This window comes from Chrysochloris asiatica, unplaced genomic scaffold (assembly GCF_000296735.1).
Source record: "Chrysochloris asiatica unplaced genomic scaffold, ChrAsi1.0 scaffold00116, whole genome shotgun sequence".
NCBI classification, from domain to species: domain Eukaryota; kingdom Metazoa; phylum Chordata; class Mammalia; order Afrosoricida; family Chrysochloridae; genus Chrysochloris; species Chrysochloris asiatica.
In genome coordinates this window covers 3,918,692-3,940,926 of record NW_006408634.1, presented here as the reverse complement: position 1 = coordinate 3,940,926, position 22,235 = coordinate 3,918,692, and the positions used below count along the sequence as shown (strand labels likewise).

Sequence of the window (22,235 nt, the reverse complement as noted above, 5' to 3'; positions counted from 1 at the left end):
CACTTCCAAACTTTTTCCTTTCTTTTGTAATTAACACAATTTTAAAAGGATATGGTCCTATTACTTGTGTGTCCAACATGCTAAAAGGAATGTGGTCCATGTGTAAAAGATAATCACAGCTCATTGGAATTGGAACATAAAGTTTAATCAGACCAGTTATTCTATATGCATGTTGTTGTTGTCAGGTGCCATTGAGTCGGAACTGACTCATAGCGACCCCATGCACAGCAGAACGAAACAATGTCTGATCCTGGGCCAACCTCACTACTGCTGCCACACTTGACGCCATCAATGATGCCACCTGGCTGATCCATCTCATTGGGGATCTTCCTCTTTTTCTCTGACCCTCCACCCTACCCAGCATGACATCCTTCTCCAGCGACTGTTCTCTCCGGACAATATGTCCAAAGTATGAGAGACGAGGCTTAGCCATCCTGGCCTCCAAGGGGCACTCTGGCTGCACTTCTTCCAAAACAGATCTATTGGTTCTTTTGGCAGTCCATGGCACCCTCAGCATTCTCCTCCAACACCACAACTCAAAGGCATCAATTCTTCTACAATCTTCCTTATTCACTGTCCAGCTTTCGCATCCATATGAGGTTATTGAAAACACCATGGCTTGGGTCAGGCGCACCTTAGTCCTCAAGCTGACATCTCTGCTCTTCAATACTTTAAAAAAAGTTCCTGTGCAGCAGATTTGCCCAGTGCAATACGTCGTCTGATCTCTTGACTGCTGCTTCCGTGAGTGTTGATAGTTGATCCAAGAAGAATGTAGGGAGATCATTTTGATTCCAGTAAAAGCAAATGACTCAGAGAAACTAGGTATAGTAAGTTTATAGAGAGAGCAAGAGGGGACCATTGCTCTCTCTATAAACCCAATGCTACCAACCATTGGGTAATCTACAATTGGTTGATTGAACTCTGTTTTCCCCCACTACTGATTCCAACAGATATCAGGTTCTGTCTGTCATGACTGCTAATAATTTTGCTGTCTACCTGTCTGTAGCCATGAGATTTCAATTAGAAAGTAGTGGTCAGGACACATTTACATTCCTATAGAGCAGTTTCTGTATTAGAATGAAATGTGCAAAGATGGAGTTAGAAAACCAAAAAGAAAGAACACAGTAATTCTCAAGCTGAAAGAATGGAAGGAAAAATTCAAGACTCGACTTGTTCTATTGAAGGATTCTGTGTACTAAATGGAGTCCTGGTGTGGCGCTGTGGGTTAGGGCACCAGGCTGCACAGTCGTTTGAGCTGCAAGGTCGGTAGTTCAAGCTCACCAGATGCTCCTTGGAAACTCTATACAGGGTTGCTATGGGTTGGAGCTATGCATTGGAGCTGACTTGATGGCACTTAACAGCAATGGACAAAATATGAATTATGCAAAAAGAATCACAAGATGATGGAAGGGATACACAGAGTCACTGTATCAAATAGAAATTGTTGTTCAACCATTATAGGAAGTAGCATATGATCAAGAAGGGAGAAGTCGGAGGTGCACTGAAGGCATGGGCAAAGAACAAGGCTCTGGGAACTGATGGAATACAAACTGAAATCTTTCAACTAACTGATACACCACTGGAGGCACTCACTCATCTCTGTCTAGAAATCTGGAATATAGCTTACCTGGCCCACCAACGGGAAAAGATCCATATTTGTACTCATTCTGAAGAAACTTGGACCTAACAGAAAGCAGAAATTATTGAATGATATCATTTATATCAGATGTAAATAGCATTTTTCTGAAGATAATTCAAAAATGTTTACAGCAGTACATCTATACGGAGCTGCCAGAAATTCAAGCTGGATTTAGAGGAGACTTTGGAATGGGATATATTATTGCTGATGTCAAATGGCTCTTGACTGAAAAGCAGAGAATATCAAAAAGAGATTTACTTGTGTTTTATGTGGTTTATAACAAACTATGGATAACATTGAAAAGAATAGGAGTTCCAGAACACTTAATTGTACTCATGAGGAACCTGTACGTAGACCCAGAGATAGTCATTTGAATGGTACAAGGGGATGCTGCCTGATTTAAAATCAGGAAAAGTGTGCACCAGGATTCTATCCTTTCACCATGCTTATTCGGTCGGTATGCTGAGCAAGTAATCCAAGAAACTGACCTATATGCAGAAAAATTTGACATCAGGATTGGAGGAAGACTCATGGACAACCTAAGAGGCAGATGACACAACCTGGCTTGCTGAAAGTAAAGAGATCTTGAAGCATTTGCTGATGAAGATCAAAGAATACAGCCTTCAATATGAATTGCAACTTAAAGTAAATACAAACCCTCACAATTTGACCAATAAACAACATCATGATAAAAGGGTTGATGCTGTCAAAGATTTTGTGTTACTTGGATCCTCAAATCGATGCTCATGGAAGCAGCAGTCAAGAAATCAAATAAAGTACGACACGGGGCAAATCTGCTGCAAAAGACCTCTTTAAAATGTTAGAGTTTAGCTGTCACTTTAAGGACTAAGGTGCAGCTGACCTAAGCCATGGTATTTTCAATTGCCTCCAGTACATGGGAAAACTGGACACTGAGTAAGGAAGATCAGCAAAAAATTGATGCATTTGAACTATGATGTTTTTGGAGGCTGTTGGAAGTATCATGGACTGCCAGAAGAACAGACAAAACTGTCTTGGAAGGAGTACAACCAGAACGATCCAAGGATAATAGCAAGACTGCGTTTCACGTACATTATCAAGAGGGACCAGTCTCTGGAAAATGACATCATGATTGGTAAAGCAGAGAGTAGTGAAAAAGAGGAAGACACCGTCATGAGAGGACTGACACGGTGGTTTTAACAATGGGGTCGAACAAAGCAGTGATTGTGAGGATGGCGCAGAATTGGGGAGTATTTCCTTCTGTTTTGCTTAGGGACACTGTGGGTCAAAGCTGACTTGAAGGCATCTAACAACAGTAATAGAGCGGTTTCTAGGAGGTTTTTGCAATTTGAGACAGGCTTTTTTTTTATGTATGACTCATTTTAGTTTGTGGATAAGACAAACATTAAAATGAAAAGTAAGATGTCTGCTTTTAAGTTTCCTATTCAACACCTGCCATGCTTCTTCTTGTGTGAAGCTGGAGCCACTGAAAATCTGTTTTGTTCAAGGATGGATGAGCCAGGAAACCAGTCCATTTTCATAGCTATCTTGTCTTCCAGGTAATCCAAGGCTTATGTTGTTGGGTAACAGAGTGAATTTTTGACTCCTAGCATTCCTATGTGACAGCATTGGACTGTCTCATAACGTTACGTAAGCTTCGGTCTATATGGGACCAAATCACCAGCGTTTTCTGCAACCGAGGCGGTAAGGGGGTTCGAACTGCTAACCTTTCTTGAGTCTTTCAGACTCAAGTCTTTCATCCTCGTGCCACACAAAAAAAGAACCCTGGCGTACTGTACGTCGGGTTTTCAAATATGGCCGCCGCCATGAGGACATGTGTGGGAGGGCGCAGACATGTTATTTCGTGAGTCAATGCCGGAAATACCATTGTCTGAGCGCCTTCAAAAGTTCCGGCCCCTCGTCGGCCACCGTAGGTGGATAAACATTCTCTGCCGGGAGTCGAAAAGTAGAAGTGGTTCACGGAAGTAAGAGCAACTTGTAGGAACGCTTTGTGGTTTAGGAGAAAAACGGCTTAGTGTGTGTTTTGCCCTTCAGACAAGTGAGGCTTGTGTGGACGTGGAGTAGTTTGGAGTCATGGAGTTCCTGTGGGGAGGCAGGTGAGAGCCAGCGCCTTTGGGGTCAGACATGGAGCGAACACCTCTATACAGAATTTAAGGGTGTCCCGACCATCATGGTCAAGGGTGGAGGTGATATTTAGGAGGAATGTGGGGTCTGGATCGCCTGCGGGATTTAATGTGGGCCCCACTGAAGTTTGAGTCAGGGATGGACATCCTAGGGACTCTGGTCCAGATTTCGCTTTAGTGAAGGCGGGAGGGTGGTCTGTGTCTGTGGGACCGAGGCTTGTGAGGACGACGCTTTGGAAACCCAGGACCCCCGGCTGCTGGAGCAGAAAGCGGTATATTCCCCGGGTTTGGTGATTGTTATGTGCCGTGGATTCGGTTCCGACTAATAGCGATCCTGTACACGGTTTCCGAGGCTTTTACGGGAGCAGAAAGCCTCATCTTGCTCCCGCGGAACAGCTGGTAGTTTCGAACTGCTGACCTTAAGGTTCGCAGCCTGATTCGTAACCACTACGCTACCAGATTTCCTATTCCCCGGGCTTAAACAGTCACAATTTGCCTGCTGCCTGGGGTCTGGCCCACGTAGAGGGGCGTCGTGTGGAAGACCTGTGCCCCGCACAGCCCGACATACAGGCTCACTTTCTGCTGCCCTCACCTAATTGTTGTTTTGTTAATTTCTCACGGGCCACGTGAGCCTCATCTCAGTTTCTTAGTAAATCCCTGTGGACTTTGTGTCAGTTTCACTGGTGGTGTAGCAACGGCCTGGAAATGAGAAAGTGTGCAAAGGCATGGGCCACCAGCCGAGAGGTTGGAGGTTGGAGTCCACCCCGAGGCACCTCAACTTTCAGGCCTGGGTTTGTTCTCTAAGGTTGTTATTTTGGTATTAAGTGCTGTTGAGTCGCCCTGACTCATGACGACCCTGCGTAGAATTTTCCCGAAGACCAGATATCTTTGCGGGAGCAGAAAGCCTCATCTTTCTTCCGCGGAGCTCTGATCTCGAAAGTGGTTCCAAGTCCAATGCTTATCTAATGGAACCAGCGAGCTGTGTCTTGAAAACCTTATGCAGTAGCTGTACTGTGTGCACATGGGGTCACTGTGAGTCAGAACTAGCTCACCGGCGTTTAACATCAGAAACAACATGTCCTTGAAAATTGCTTGCTGGTCCCTGGGGAATTTTTTTCTTAAATAGGCAGCACCTGGAGTGTTCTTTTCCATGTAGATATTACCTAACAAAAAGTTCAAGGCGATTTTCTGACAAAATTCTGTATTGTCAGAAAATCATCTAAACATTTTGTCTTTCTTTGCAGTGTTTATAAGTTATCCTTATAATACATTGACTCCCTTCTTCATTATAAAATAGATAAGTAGGTTTTGGGTTTATTTGTTTTGTTGCCCATTCATAAAATTCACTTGCTAATGTTGTTTTTCCAGGAGCTGGGAGCATTAAAATCATCAGTTCATCCAGAACTCCTAATTTAATGCGATAACAAGGTTTGTAGTACTGTTTTTAAGACTGGAAAGTGTCCATTGTATCTGGGTTATTTCTTCCACTAATTTCTTACATTCTTTTTTTATGCTCTATCTTCATCTTCTGATGAATATGTGGTTTTTATTGGTCTTTATCAAAGAATGAGCTCTCCGGAATCTTCATTTTGCTTTTGGTGTTCTTGGGCTCCTCTAGCCCTTTAATTTTTCTAAATTAATTTATTTAAAATGTATAGTTTACCTCACATAAAGGGAATATGTGTGACTCCCCTGCCCAGGAGAGGCAGTAGAATGTTAGTTACCAGCACTGACTGGGGCTTTTTTCCAGTCACATCCAAACCTCACGCTCCAAGGTCTTTTACCATCTTGTTCTCTATAGCAAGTACTCCCAGCCTTTTCTGTATAGCTTTGCCACGTACTAAGTTATTCCTAGGAGTCCTGGTGTGGCACCATAGGAGAAGCACTCTATCTCAAGGTCGGTTTGAACCTAAAAGTCAGCGGTTCAAACTCAACAGCCACTCGTCAGAAACCCTACACAGGGTCACTATGAGCCAGAACTGATTCAATAGCACTTAACAACAGCTCCAGCAAATCATCCCTAATCATTATAACTTTTTTTAAAAAGGGTAATTTATCTTGTTTTTAGTGAAGGATTTCTCACCAGTTTAGACTCTCATTCAATAGTTTCTATACAAGTTGTTCAGTGGTCGTGATTATGACCTACCTGCACAGTATATGAACATTCTCAGTATCTCTCTGTGGTTCCGTTTCTGTTCCTCTAGTTTCTCCAATCATTAGTTTTGCTGATTTTCTAATGAGTGTAGGTGGAATTGTATGTCATCCGTGTTTGAACATCAGGATTGGGTTGCTCATTACTGTGTTGGTGAGAGGCATTCATGCTGCTCACAGGTGTGTGTTTTGCTTTGTATTATTTGCGTATGCATTGGCAAATTTAATCTGTAAATTGTTGTGTCGTAAATATTTTTGACTTTGCAGGCCAGGTAAATGCTCTCACATAGAATTCCTTTTTATTTTGTTTTGTTTTTAAATGCCCCTTAGTTAATGTGTAAAGTATTCTTGACTTGCAGGCAGACCAAAAGTTATAGTTGCTCTAGACTGTTCCACTATTTTTTACTTTTTACATTCAGATTGCTACAAATAGTGCTCTTTATTAAATATTGATGAGTGTCTTACGGTTCAGATATATAGGTGTATATTCCTCATTTGTTGTTAAGCGCTGTCGAGTCGGTTCTGACCCACAGTGATCTCGTATAGGGTTTCTAGGGAGTGACTGGCAAGCTTGAACTGCCGACCTTGCAGATCAAACCGACTTTGCAGTCCAGTGCATTAACCCACAGCACCACACCAGGATTCCATAGCCCTCATTACTGGGCTTTATATACCTAGATGGATACATCAAAGAAGCATTTCCTGGTGGCTTAGTGAACTGCTATGTGAAAGGTGGTTAGTTCAAACACACCAGTGGTTTCACGAGCAAATGATGTGGCGGTCAGCTACTGTGAAGATTGCAGCCTCGGAAACACCCGGGAGCCTTTCTACTTTGTTCTGTGAATCAGAGTCCACTCAATGATACTGGGTTTGATTTCACGTCTCAAACTCAAATTGTTGTTTCAACATTTATGTCGAGGATCCCTAAGTGTGTTCTCATGTGGTTGCTTCACGTTGCACTTTGTCTAGTAGAAACATCTATCTTCAGTTTCCACGCCGTCATGCACGCTATCTTCTGAAGTATTAATGATGTGCCAGTCTGGTGGAGCAGCTCCGCTGGCCCAGAATCGATAGTTGTATATGGTGTGAGGCAGGGATTAAGCTTTTCTGTTTTCCCCATTTCACATATACGTTGGACTCCCTGCGTGCCATTGTTAGAAATTTGCATTTCTCTGCAAATTCTGAATCTTAGGTTTTACTGCTCAGGGATATGATATGTTCTGGGGTAGCACATAGAGGGACACCCAAGAATATTAGGGGGCCTTATCTTAAGAGAAGTGCCAGAGGCAGAGGGTAAGGAATGTACCACTTTAATTGAATTTTCCCCTCAGCCTACAGGTTCTGAGTCCCCAGCAGCTACAGACTCACTTGAAGGAAGGAGGAGGAGGTTACAGAATTGGTGTGTTTGCATTTCTGGAGAAAGCCTTCACAGGAGACTGAGGTTTCGAGCTGATCCAGTGAAGACAAAGACATAGTATCCCAAGTGCTGGCAGCATCTCATGAATCAAAGAAAATGACCAAGGCCCAGGTGACTTTCGGTTTGTTTTACCACCCTCCACTGTTCCCTAAAGGATCTGTAGACTCCCGTAAAATGTCTGAAAAGTATATAACTGGCAATGTAGCAACTGGAGAGAAACAGACTTACAGCTCTGACTTCAACCTCAGGCAACATTGTTGTTGTTGTTGTTAGGTGCTATCAAGTCGATACCAACTCATAGCGACTCTGTGTACAACAGAATGAAACACTGCTTGATCCTGGGCCAACCTCACTACTGTTGCCACGCTTTGAGTCCATCGATGCTGCCACTTGGCCAATCCATCTCACTGGAGGTCTTCCTCTTTTTCTCTGACCCTCCACTTAGCAAACATGATACCCTTCTCCAGCAACTGGTCCCTCCTGACAATATGTCCGAAGTATGAGAGACACACTTATTTACACACATGTAAATTTACACGCATGTGGACACAAGTACAGACATTTGTTGTTGTGATGTGCCGTGGAGTTGGTTCCGACTCATAGCGACCCTGTACAGGGTTTCCGAGGCTGTAAATCCTTACGGGAGCAGAAAGCCTCATCGTTCTCCCGCGGAACAGCTGGTAGTTTCGAACTGCTGACCTTGCGGTTCATAGCCCGATTTGTAACCACTACGCTACCAGAGCTCCTTGGTACAGACATAGGCACTCGTTTATTTTTAGCTGAAAAGATTTCACTGCCACACTCTAAAAATATTTGATGGATCAATGGATGCTTGAAAACACAAATACAGAATAGTTCGTTAGGATAAAAAAACAAACACATACAGGACGTATATCAATGTGATGGCATCTGTAGCAAAATTGACCAGAGTTGTTAACAGATTTCACCCAGATCATTAAAGGAAGTCATGTCGCTAAAGAGGACCTTGTTGTAACAGGTACTACTGGCCTTCGATGATGTGGCTGTGGAGTTCACCCGGGAGGAGTGGCAGCTCCTGGCCCCTGCTCAGAAGGCCTTGTACCAGGACGTGATGCTGGAGAACTACAGCCACCTGGTGTCCCTGGGTGAGGACAGCTCCCCTGTGTCTCTCAGAATGCCATGTCAATTGTCCTTCCCTTTCTTCGCTGTTGAAACCTTTGGAGTGTCTTTGGACCTCTGAACTTGTGGGTTCTTCGTTTCATCTCTGGCCTAGATCATGGGCATACTCTACTATGAGAGAAAAACCGTTACTCGTACTTTTGAAGGTTGTTTTAGCCCATGTGTAACATTCTCCAGTCATCACAAAGCCAAGGCCAATTTGGTGTGTCCAGTGAACCCTGAGGGACCAAATGCTGGAGAAGGATCTCATGTTTGCTAAGGTGGAGGGTCAGAGAAAACTAGGAAGTCCCCCAATGAGATGGATTGGCCAAGTGGCAGCATTGATGGGCTCAACTGTGGCAACGATAGTGAGGTTGGCCCAGGACTGGGCAGTGTTTCATTATGTTGTACATAGGGACGCTATGAGTCGGTACCAACTCAATGGCACCTAATAACAACAAGTGAACCCTGATGGTGCAGTGGGTTAAGTATTGAGCCATTAACCAATATGTTGTCAGTTGAAACCCACCAGCTGCTCTGCAGGTGAAGGATGGGGTAGCTCACTTCCGTAGGGTTCCCGTCTTAGGGGCTCTGTGGAGCAGGTGTGCTCTGTCCTGACCATCGCCAGGATTCACAATGATCTCAATGACAGTGGATTTGGTTTTCTTTTATTTCCAATGTCTTCTGTGATTTCCCCTAAACAGGGTATCAAGTTACCAAACCTGACGCACTCTCCAGGTTGGACAGTGGAGACTGGCCATGGAGCATGTTAGACGAAAGCAGTCGGAACTTTTCAGGTGAGTAAACGGAAGCTAACAAAGGGGGAGACTGGAAGTCACATTCTCGTCAGAGTATGCCTCACTGTCGTGCGGGTTATCTGAGGATACAGAAACTGCCTCCATGTAGTCCTCTACCCATATAAGACTCCATGTTCTCTGCCGGAGGTTAGACCAATGTAGGCCCTCTTAACTCTTCTGAATCCTGGTGTAGCTCTAGGATCAGCACTGGACTGCAAACCCACCAACCACTCCTCAGAAACCTGATACAGGGTCACTACAAGTCAGAACCAACTCAGTGGCACTTAACAACCCTGACAACAACATCTCTTCTGATGACACGTATCTCGTGTGTTTGGCCATTATCTCGATGGTGTATTTAAGTCAGTGTATTTCTCACATGTTCAGATCTTTGCCATCTCTCTGGATCCTCTTTTTAATGCTCTGGTAGCACATGGTGTCCTCTCAAGATGAGAGCGATCACCATCAGCACAAATCTGATGCCTCTGAGGCAGACGTCAGCTGTCCCTCCACTCCCCACTTCATCACTGTTAGGAACACCACCCCCCGCCCCACCACCACCCCCGTTTCCTCACAGTGCTCTACTTTTCTGCTGGGTTTGAGAATTCACTGAAATGATCACAGAGCACTCACATACCGTACTTCTGGTTAAGTGGTTTATTGAGGAAGTAACAAAGCACAACTGAGGATTGGGCTACAAGTCGCCGTCAAGGTCAGAAAGCACCCAGGGGCGTGTGGAGGGCTCCCCTGAAGGAGAGAGCACACCCCGTCCTTCTTCAGTGTGGCGAAGCTCCTTTTGCCTATGTAAGCAAGTTGATCCTTTGCTATGGGTGCCCCTGCCACCCCCTCATGTAGGCCTTTCATGACCCCCTCAGGACAGGCCTCCTCTTGGCCGTGCATGGCCCCGTCCACTGAGCAGACCTCTCGGCCTTCAGTCTCGTCATTGTGAACTGACTCAGGTCATGCTCAGCGCAGCAAGCGTCGTCAGCTGCAGGTTTCTGACGCCACCGACTGCCAAGGGCCACTGGTGAGCCTGTTGTTACTGGTTCTGCCTCAGCACCTTTCAGTGTTTACAGATCATGGCCTGTGTTTTGTTTCTCTTAGGAAGTTCCTTGCCAGTTCTACCTCTGCTGATTGACCTGTTGCCACCACCTTCTTTCTGAATATCCTAGAGGGCTTCTAAAACTAACTTTCTGAAGCCCCTTCATATAAGGAAACTCCTCAGCAGTTCTAAGGCATGGCCCTTCAGACAGGGTCAGTATGAGTTAATCCCCTGAGTGTATTACTGAATCAATTTGCGGAGTCTTTCGTTGCTTCATTTCTGTAGTTTAAAGTATTGACCAATCCCTGCAAGGTGCATAAAACTAGTTTTAGGCAAGGCCAAACTTCGTCTCTCATACCTCGGACATATTGTCAGGAGGGACCAGTCGCTAGAGAAGGACATCATTTTTGGTAAGGTGGAGGGTCAAAAAAAAAAAAAAGACCGCCAACGAGATGGATTGGTCAAGTGGCAGCATTGATGGGCTCAAGCGTGGCAACAATAGTGAGGTTGGCCCAGGATCGGGCAGTGTTTCGTTCTGCTGTGCATAAGGTCACTATGAGTCGGTACCAACTCGATGGCACCTAACAACAGGCAAGGCTAAAGCCCAGGGCCAGACAGAAAGTATTGAACTGTCAAGTTGTTTATTGCTTACCCAGGAAATGTCAGTCAGCCTGTTCAAAAGTCACAAACCTTTTGGAGACTTCATTTATAAAATGCTAAAGGTCAGAATGATTCAAACATTGATGTTCATCTTTTTTTATTACAAATTTTACTACAACGTGATCTTATTGTGTTCCCTGTCCCGAAATCCTATTTACACACTCATAATGGGCTCAAGCAAGGAGCTCTGGTAGCATAGTGGTTATGAATCGGGCTGCAGACCTCAGGGTCATCAGTTTGAAACTACCAGCTGTTCCATGGGAGAAAGATGAGGCTTTCTACTCCCGTAAAGATTTACACCCTCGGAAACCCTGTACAGGGTCGCTATGGGTCGGAACCGACTCGATGGCACTTAACAACAACAACAGCAAGTGAGGGAAAATCTCTTCTATGCACAGAGTGTGGGAAAGACTTTCAAGGAATCACAGCTGAGTGCACATGAGCGAACTCCTGGAGAAAAACCCGTTGGTTTTTTTTTTTTTTGTATCTTACTTAGCATAATGTTTTCTAGGTTCATCCATGCTGTGGCTCACATCAGACTTTTTTGTATATTTACTTTCGTTATGTCTTTTCTCATGATTTTAGTGGTTTTACTAAACTTCAATATTCGCTTTGTCAACATAGGGAATATATTTGTGTATCCCCAGCACCTTTACTTATGTGACAATCATCTTGTTCCAAATGCAGCATTCTGCATTCTTCATAAACCCAAATATGCCTGGTGCATAGCTCTCATTCAGAAAAGATTTTTGGAGTGAATGAGTCTGTCCATCCTCGGTTTGGATCCGGCAGCCCTTCCCACCTCCTCGGTCTACTGTTTACTGTGACGTACTTGTATTTTGCAGTCTCTCAACAGTTTGCAAGCAGCCAGATCTGTATTTCTTCGGTACATATTATCTATCCTTATCTGTACACTATCCGCTTTTACTTTTTGCATTGTTTCTGTTACTGCGTTTTTACCATCCTTTAAAGAACATTAGGACTCCTGGTGTGGTGCTGTCAGATCAGCATTAGACTGCGAAGCATGATTTCGGCAGTTCAAACCCACCAGCTGTTCCTCAGAAACCCTACACAGGGTCCCTGTAAGTCAGAACTAACTCGACAGCACTTAACGATAACAAAAGAACATTATGCTGGAAGTTTTATTTGTACCCATAGAGTTGTCTCTAGAGAGCTACTTTACATCAAAGCATTTTTAATCCTCTTAGTTATTAATCAAGATGATGGAAGGATTTATTCTTCTCTCCTCTCGTAGAAATCCAGAAAGTTGACGACCTTATGCCTGAGCAGCTGGAAGGTGAAAGCAGGGTGAAGCGAGCGGAACAATGCCGGGATCCGCATGAAGTCAGGTATTCGACTGAGTTCAAGAGACACGAGAAAACCTTTCTACATCCTAAACCGGAGCCGTTGCACACTGAAAGACAATTCCCTGAGAGTGTAAAACCCCACAGCACTCAGTGGCAACTCACAAAGCCTCAGAACACTCACAAAATTAAGAAGCCACATGTATGCTGTGAGTGTGGGAAAGCCTTTCTCAGGAAATCTTGGCTCTTGAATCACCAGATCATTCATACAGGAGTGAAACCCCATAGATGTCATCTGTGTGGGGAAGCCTTCTCCAGACAGTTTAAACTCGCCCAGCATCTTCGGAGGATACACAGAGGGGAGAAACCTTTTCAGTGCACGGAATGTGGGAAAGCCTTTCTCAGGAAATCTCGACTGAGTGTACACCAGCGAACTCATAGTGGAGAGAAACCCTACAAATGCAGCGAATGCGGAAAAGACTTTATCCATAAAGGAAATCTCATGATTCACGAGCGAATCCATACTGGAGAGAGACCCTACATCTGTGGTGAATGTGGGAAAGTCTTTATGCGGAGAGGTAATCTCATTACTCATCAGCGAACTCACACCGGAGAGAAACCGTACATCTGCATTGAATGTGAAAAAGGCTTCATCAAGAAGGGCGACTACATTATTCATCAGCGAATTCACACTGGAGAGAAACCCTACACGTGCAGTGACTGCGGAACAGGGTTCATCCGGAAGCAGTATCTCATTATGCATCAGAGAATTCATAGTGGAGAGAAACCCTACGTGTGCACTGAATGCGGAAAAGGCTTCGTACAGAAGAGAGATTACCTTATTCACCAGCGAACTCATACTGGGGAGAAGCTCTTCATATGCAGTGAGTGTGGGAAAGCCTTCACCAGGAAGAGAAATCTCACCATCCACCAGCAAATTCATACTGGAGAGAAACCGTACGAATGCAATGAATGTGGAAAAGGCTTCATCCAGAAGGGAAGTCTCATAATTCACCAGCGAATTCACACTGGAGAGAAACCCTACTTATGCAGCGAATGTGGCAAAGGCTTCATCCATAAAGGAAACCTCCTTATTCATCAGCGAACTCACACAGGAGAGAAGTCAAATGTATGTGGTGAGTGTGGGAAAGGGTTCAAAAAGAAGTCACACCTTGTAGCCCATGAGCGATTTCACTCGGGAATGAATCCCTTTGTATGCAGTGAATGTGGAAAATCTTATTCCGAGAAGGCAAGCCTCATGGAACATCAAAAAACTCACACAGAAGGAAAACCCTTACAAAGGAGCGGATGTGGGAAGTGTATCACGGTGCGTCAAAGATCTCAGGCAGGCGAGAGATTGCATAACTGCAAGGATTGTGGGAAAACGTTTCCTTACGTTTATAGCCTGGTTTCACAAAACACTATGCCCGGAAGAGAGAAATGTGTTGATTTGGGCATGGAGAAAGACCCTTCAGTAGCGAGTCATGGCCCCTCACGTACCAGTGACTTTATGCAGGAGAAAAGCCTTGTTAGTGCAATGACTCTCCAGATACCTCCTGTGGCAGCTCAGACATCAGTAAACATCAATGGACTGTCAAATAGGAACATCATCCTTGTGGGACAGCCTGTTGGCAGAAGTGAGTCACCGGGAGATAACAGAGAGTTTGTACAGCAGAGAAATTTTACAAATACGGTGAACGTGGTGTTGCCTATGAATGCAGTCAAGTTGGTAGTGCCGTCCGTGACCAATTACGTCTTATTTTATGTCCCACAAAACCCGTAGTATAAATTTATATGCTGTCCCTAGGGCCAGTGAGTAGAAAATTTTGTTCATTTTATACCTTCTGACAATATCCTGAGGGCAAGCATACACAGGAACCAGGAGACAGGAGACCTTCCGTGGGCCTTCCTGGGTGCCGTGGTATTTTTACATAAGCTGATGTTAAATGAATATCCACTTGATTGCTCTGTTGTATCAATTAAATGAATGAAAATCTGAGTTCATTTCAATACAAGTAGTAAGTAGTGTGCACTTGTTTAAACAGAAGAGACCATCGGTGTCTGAAATGCCAGTTTGGCTGTCCCTTGTCAGTTTTTGCTGATTCTCATTCATGTCCACCCTCAAGTGTTACAAATGATAAATCAGGAGAGGAACCCTAATGGGAAATAATTGCATTGGTGCCACTTGTTGTTAGGTGCCATTGAGTCGGTACCGACCCATAGCGACCCCATGCACAGCAGAACGAAACACTGCCCGATCCTGCGCCAAACTCAAGCACTATTGTTGCCACGCTTGAGTCCATCGATGCTGCCACTTGACCAATCCATCTCATTGGGGGTCTTCCTCTTTTTCTCTGACCCTTCACCTTACCAAACATGATCTCCTTCTCCAGGGACTGGTCTCTCAGGAGAATATGTCTGAAGTATGAGAGATGAAGTTTGGCCATCTTGGCCTCCAAGGAGCACTCTAGCTGCACTTCTTCCAAAGTGATCTGTTGGATCTTTTGGCAGCCCTGGGGGCACATAATTCAGTTTCCCTAGATTGGTGTGAAAAATCTACGTTGTTGTTGTTCCTTAGTACCATGGAGTCGGTTCTGACTCACAGTGACCCTGCACAGGGTTTCCGAGGCTGTAAATCTTTACAGAAACAGCCTCATCTTTCTCCCACGGAACGGCTGGTAGTTTTGAACTGCCAACCTTGAGGTTAGCAGCCTGATTCGTAACCACTATGCTACCAGAGCTCCTTAATACCTACTGTAAGTAATAATTATCTAGAGCTGCTATAAAGCCAAAACCACAAGTGGATGGTTTTAACAAACACATTTATTCCCTCGCAGTTTAGGGGGCTAGCCCTGGCTCTAGAGGAAAGACCCTTTTAACATCTGTAGGCCCAGCAATTCCTTGAAAGTGTATGAGGCTTGGCCTCTTGTCTCCTTGTTCTAAAACATAGAAATAGTTACGCTGGTCACACGTCATGCGTTCAGGTCTCATCTGTGGTTTGTTAGGTGCATGTGATTCAGGTCTGACTCATAGCAACACTTTCTGAAACTACTAAAGCATCTTCAGAGCCAGTGCTGTGTTCGAACCCATTTCTGCAGGCACTATGTCAGTATGTCTCACTGAGGGTCTTCACCAAGCATGACGTGTCCGCAACCTGTGAGAGGGACTCAGCATCCTCCCTCGTAAAAAGCACTCAGACTCTCCTTCCAAGACATACTCGTTTGCTGTTTACGGCAGTTCACGATACAAGGGCAAGTGAAAGCTATTGTTAGAGAATCATAGAAACTTTTATTAAACAAACTATAGAAGTGGGAAGCTGTTTTTTCCTGACATTACTCCCTCCTCAGTCTGTACACTTCTGAAGGCAGGACTCCTTCCCTCTAGCCCTTCCAAGAAAATTCTGCCGTCTTTGCTTTGTGCCACATTAAAGCAGCTGTTTTGGTTGGAATCCTTAAAAGACTAAAATCTTGCTCTTTTTAAAGTGTGAGTTTAGGGGACCAAAAGTGAGTGTGGAAGGGCAGATCAGCACTAGAAGGTGTAAGGAGTAAGGTTTTCCACTGAAATTCTCGTAGGTACATTATTGTGATGAAAAACTTTTTCCTCAGTGTAACTTTTCTGGCCTTTTTCTCGTTTTCAATTCCTTCTTGTTGGGTACCATCAAGTTGGTTCCAACCCTTAACAACCCCGTGTCCAACAGAACAAACACCACCCAGTCCTGTGCTGCCTCACACTTAGGGTTGAGCCCGTTGTGGCCACTGCTGAACCTTTTTTTTGTTTTTGTTTTTTAAACTTCCTAATTAACCCTTGTTACTTTTTGCCTTGTGTCTTTGGAGAAAAATCTATCAAGATTATCCCTTGAGAATCCCAAAACAATAGTCAGTAGTCACAGCAGTCTGTTCAATTGCCCTGTGACTTGAATTTATCCATCTCAACAGATTCCCTCCGAAGGCACTGTTACCGTCAGAAGTATTGCTGAGAACTTACCTGCAGCTGTGCAGTGACGTCACAGAGATATTTGAACATGTTTGGGCTAAGACCATGCGTTTACGAACTGGAAACCTAGTAGCAATACTTTTTTAATTTGCATAGTCAATATTAGTGTCAATACCATAATTCAAAAGCATCCATTCTTTGTCTTTATTAGTCGTCTAACTTTCTAATGCATATAAGGCAAAATGAAAATCCGTGCCTTAGGTCAGGTGCACCAGCATTCTTTGCCATTTGACACATTATTTAAAGTGGTCTTTTGCAGATTTGCCCAGTGCAAGATGTCCTTTGATTTCTTCACTGCTGCTTCCCTGGGCATTAATTATGGATCCAAATAAATTAAAATCGTCGACTACAACAGTATTTTTGTTAATCATGCTGCTGCTTAGTGGTCCAGCTGTGAAGACTTTTGTTGAGGTGTGATCTGTGCTGAAGGTTGTAATCTTTGATAACCATCAGTCAGTAGTTTAAGTTTGCTTTCAGCAACCCATGTTGATTAAACTGGACATCCCAGGCTGCTAGTGACCCTTCCTCCAACACTCTTTCATTCTTCACATAGTCCAGCTTCTCAGATCATTTGTTCGGCATACACATTGAACAGATACGGCGAGACAATACACCTCTGACTTAACTTTCCTGCTTTTTCAATTCTTAAAAAACTTTACTGTGAATTGAGCGAAGGTTTACAGAGCAGATCATCCTTTTACATTTAAAAAAAATGACAACTTTGCTTCATTACAATGATTGCAATCCCCACCGTGTACCACAGTTAACCATTATTTACCTCTATTCCTTTTAACTAGTGCCCTCCTCCCCTAGGTTCCCACTACCTTCCGCTGTTGACCCTTTTGTATATTGCCTGCCCTCTCACCCATGAATAATTTACCCTCCCAGAAAACTACAACATTGGTTTCATATAATACTTGTCCTTTTGTGACTGACTAATTTCACTCGGCATAATGTCCTCCAGGTTCATCCATGTTGTGAGGGGATTCGCAGATTCATTGCTGTTCTTCAATTTTACATAGTAATCCATTGTGTCTTCTGTACCAAATCTTGTTTAACCATTCTGTTGATGGGCTTTTATGCTGTGTCTGTCTTTTTGATGTGTTTCTTGTAGACAGCATAGTGAAGGATTCTGTTGTCTTACCCGCTCTGCTCTGTCTCTTGACCAGTGCATTTAACCCATTTACATTCTGTGTAATCATTGATAGATATGAATTGATTGCTCTCATTTTCCTGTGTTTTTTTGTGGTCTTTGCTTAATTTTCTATGCTGAGTTCATTTTGTTTGTAGTTTTTCTTTTCTTCATTTCTACTATGTTGTTGTTAAGTACCACTGAGTCAGTTCTCTACTATGTTAATGTTTACTAAATCTTTCCTGGTTTTCCTGTTTTTGTTTTTTACTTTGATGTGCAGATGTATTTATATTCCTCGAGGTTACCCTGTGATTTATTATTTTTTTTCCCCTATTTAAGACCATTTGCTTTATCTTGAAATCTACTTGACCTCCAACCCATTGACCTTTCCTAATATTTTAAACCAAGCAGTATTCCTTTGTTCTGTTCAAACGACTGCTGCTTTTTCTATAAACAAGTTCCACATGAGTACAGCGGAGTGCTCTGGTATACCCATTCTTTCCAGTGTCAACTGTAATTCACAATGGAAGGTCTTTTCAACACCAATAAAGCACAGGTAAGCATGTCATAGATTGAACTGTGTTGCCCCAAATATGTGTCCACTAGACTAGGCCATGATTCTATGTAGCCTAGCAGTTCCGGCATGATCACCCAACATGTGATCTCATGGACAAAGCATGAGTTGCAGCATCCTTAATACCATATCAGCTCCCATGTGATATGAAGGGAGTTCCCTGGGATACGCATACAACATCTGTTACCTACAAGAGAGAAAATGCGAGAGCGGTGAACAGAGATGACAGGGACCTACAACCAGAAACAAGAGCCCAGAGTGGAGCTGCCCTTTGGACCTGGGACCCCTACACAGTAAAGCTCCTGGATCCAGGAGAATATCGCTGCCAGGATACCTGCAGATGCTGAAAGGAGACATCTGTAGAGTTAACAAAAGGAAGCATTTCCCTAGTGCTGTGTCTGACAATCGGCTATTCTCCATGACCTGCAAAGAGAAATTGAACCCGAGTGACGGGAGATTAGAATAAAAAGGAAGACACAAGACACAAATGAAATAAGTAAAGTTGGGGCCAGGTGGGACACAGCACTCTGATGGAGATACTGCAACACCGACCAAGGCAGCGAGTTTATTACATACACAGCTCAAGGGGAGGTGCTTGGGCAGGGTAAGGAGCACAAGAACATCTTGTACTGAAAGAGCCTGCAGGAAGTGGAACATTATCAGAAAAACTGTTAACTTGTAGTAGCTAGCCGGAACACAGATTAGAGCAGTTAAAATTCTGTGCAGACTGAGCTAAAAGTCATGGCTGTGTAGAAGGACCTGCTTTGCAGACTCAAGGGGTAGCTAAGCCTGTGTGCAGCCTGATGTCATGAGCCACAGCTGACAAGGAGCACCTTTGGAGGACCACAATTCAAGGTCACGCTTTGCAACAACCAAGAGATCATCTGTAACCCTCAGTTAAACTGTTCCCAGGCCAACGACCTTCGGCTCAGTTGCTCCCAACACCCTAGGACCAGTAGTTGGAACGTGGGCTGGCATCCTAAGCTGTAAGACAATAAATTTGTTCAAAACCATCCGCTTGTGGTCTTTCACTTACTGCAGCACTAGAGAAATAAGACAACATCTTTGTGGTACTCTCTACTTCCAGACAAGAGCCATCTGACAACAACAGTGATATCCTTTGTTTCGTGTCCTCTTCTGAACCTGGCGTGTACTTCTGGCAGTTCTGTGTTCATGTATTGCTACAACCAATTGAATGATCTTCAGCAAACTTTTACTTGCATGTGGTATTATATATTGCACAATAATTTCCATGTTGTGTATGATCATGTTTCTTTGGAATAAGCAAAAATATGGATCTCTTCCAGATGGTTGGTCAGGTAGTTGTCTTTCAAATGTCTTGGCCTAGACAATTTAAGCATTTTCAGTATAGCATCTGTTTGAACTATACAAGATGGAATGTGTAGTTCAGATGGAATAAATGGGAATCAAAATGGCCACATCTGTGGGAAGAGACGGTGGAAAAGCATATCAGTATCATCAGCCAAAATAAGGCCAGAGACCAACTGTAGAACAAACCATCAATTGCTCAGATGCAAGTTCAGGCTGAAGCTGAAGAAAATGAAAACAAGTCCTCAAGAGTCAAAATATGACCTTGAATATATCCCACCTGAATTTAGCGACCATCTCAAGAACAGATTTCATGCATTAAACACTAATGACCAATGACCACAAGTTGTGGGATGGCATTAAGAACATCATACAGGAAGAAAGCAAAAAGCCATTAAAAGGAGGGAAAGGACCAAAATGGATGCTAGTAGAGCCTCAGAAAGTTGCTCTCCAGTGTAGAGGTGCTGTAGAGGTGCTAAAGCAGTTGAAGAAGTAAGGAAGCAGAGTTGAACAGAAAATTTCAAAAGGGCAGTTCAAGAAGTCAAAATCAAGTATTCCAATGAAACGCTTAAAGACCTGGAGTTATGAAACCAAAAGGGGAAGAAAACATTCAGCATTTTTCAAGTTGAAAGAACGGAAGAAAAATTCAAGCCTCTACTTGCCATATTGAAGGGTTCTATGGACAAAATATTGAATCATGCAGAAAGCATCAAAAGAAGATGGAAGGCATGCATTAGGCAAATCTGCTGCACAAGACCTCTTTAAAGTGTTCCAAAGCAAAAATGTCCATTTGAGGACTAAGGTGCACCTGACCCAAGCCATGGTATTTCCAGTAACCTCTTATGCATGTGAAATTTGGACAATGAATAAGGCTATAGAAGAATGAAAGCATTTGAGTTACGGTGTGAAGGGAGAATAAGTACCACGGATTGCTAGAAGAACTAACAAATCGATGTTGGAAGAAGTACAGCCAGAATGCTCCTTAGAAGCCAGGATATTAGACTTGTCTCTCATACTTCAGACATGTTATCTGGAGGGACCAGTCCTTGGAGAAGGACATCATGCTAGGCAAAGTGGAGGAAAAAAAAGGAAGCGCCCCAGCGAGATGGATTGACTTAGTTGCAGCAGTTTAGCAATGATTATGAGGATGGTGCAGAACCAGACAGTGTTTCATGCTGTTGTGCATAAAGTCACTGTGAGCCAGAACCAACTCAAGAACAATTCACAACAACAACACAGAAATACAAGTAATTGTTTATTATGTAGAAAATTAATGAATGAGATAATGAACTTATCAAATAATGTTGTGTCTTTGAAATGAGTAATCCATTGAAAGACAGTGTAAAGACAGGAATTATCCTCCTACAATGTAGTGGAGTATTAATGTGGCATTGTGGGATATAGCACTGGACCACACAGTTTGAAACAAAAGATTGGTGGTTCAAACTCACCTGCCACTCCTTGGAAACCCTATTCAGGGTCGCTTTGAGTCGGAACCTACTTGATGACCCCTTAACAACAAAAGTGTAGTGGAGTCCTGGTGTAGCACTGTAGGATAAGCACTGAACCGTATAAGTTCGGTTTGAACTGCAAGGTCAGCAGTTGAAACTCACCAAGCACTCCTCAAAAACCCTATACAGGGTAGCTGTGAGTTGGAACCAACTCAATGGCATTTTACCACCACCAATACAGCGTGAAGGAGTGCTGGTGTGGCGCTGTAGGATAAGCACTTGCTTGCTAACCGTAAGGTCAATGGTTCAAACCCACTGACCACTCCTTGAAAACTATATAGGATCACTATGAGTCGGAACTGACTCAATAGAACTAACACCATCAACAAATGTAGTGTGAAAGGCACCCTGGTGGTTTAGGCATTAGGTTGCTAACTGCAAATTGGCAGTTCAAACCCACAAGACTCAGTGGGAGAAAGATGAGGCTGTCTATTCCAATAAAGGCTTATAGTCATTATGAGTCAATCTATTTGATGGCAGTGGATAGGGTGTAAAGATGATTAACTTTGGCTCTACCCTGTAGGTAAAATTGTACCAATTTATGACGGGCTGGGCTCTTGTTAAGCGCCTTCGAGTCGATTCCGATTCATAGCCACCCTGTATAGGGTTTCTGAGGAGAACCCGACCTTGTGGTGGAGCGCTAATCCTACAACCCCACACCAGTATTTAGGCAGATCGGAAGTCACTGCACTAGATTCTGAAATTTACACGTTATGCTAGTTTTTGATGTAATGATGGTGTATCATTGTGACAAAGTATAAACTCTCCGTAGGGTTTTCAAGACAGCAATCTTTAAGGTAACAGATCCGGCCCATGAAACCCTTAACCATTGTTCCACTAAACTAAGGCCCCTTTCATTCTGTACGGACGATTTTCAAATATGGCCGCCTCCAGAGAGAGTGAGACTCACGTAAAGGCGGAGACCGGAAATGCCTCTGTCCGCGCACCTTCAAACTTCCGGACCTTCGCCGGCATCCGTACAGGGACATGGATCCAGCGCGACCAGTCGAAAAGTAGAAACAGTTAACGGAATTAAGTGCTCCTCTTCGGAATTCTTTGCGGTGCAGGAGCTAAACAGGTCACTGTATGTTTTGTCCTTGGAAGAGGACGAGGCATGTATGTGAACGTGATGTAGTGAGGACCCATGGTATTCCTGAGGTGAAGCAGGTGGGGTGAGCGCCTTTGTACAACGTTGAAGTCCGTCCGGACCGTTGGCGTCCGACGTCTTTGTGCATCACTCAGCTTTTCCGGAGTGGAGCCGGTATTTAGGATGAATGGGGTGTCGGGTTCGGATTTTAATATGGGGCGCCGTGAAGTTTGAGCCGGGGATGGACATCGTAGAGATGGGTCTGGGCCAGTTTTCGAGTTAATAAGGGCGTGAGGGTGACCGATGTCTGTACAGAGGATTGTGAGTGCGAGAACCGTG

At 43.9% G+C, this 22,235-nt stretch overlaps 1 protein-coding gene across 1 annotated transcript; it reads left to right on the top strand.

Annotated features, from left to right (window-relative positions):
• Positions 1–8,339: 8,339 nt before the first annotated feature.
• LOC102837613 (zinc finger protein 300-like) lies at positions 8,340–21,836 on the top strand. The gene is made up of 5 exons (XM_006868340.1): positions 8,340–8,454; positions 9,172–9,231; positions 11,812–11,852; positions 12,530–13,399; positions 21,657–21,836. The coding sequence occupies exons 1-5, from the start codon at positions 8,421–8,423 to the stop codon at positions 21,834–21,836; spliced, it is 1,185 nt and encodes a 394-aa protein (XP_006868402.1). The 5' UTR covers positions 8,340–8,420.
• The last annotated feature ends 399 nt before the right edge of the window (positions 21,837–22,235 follow it).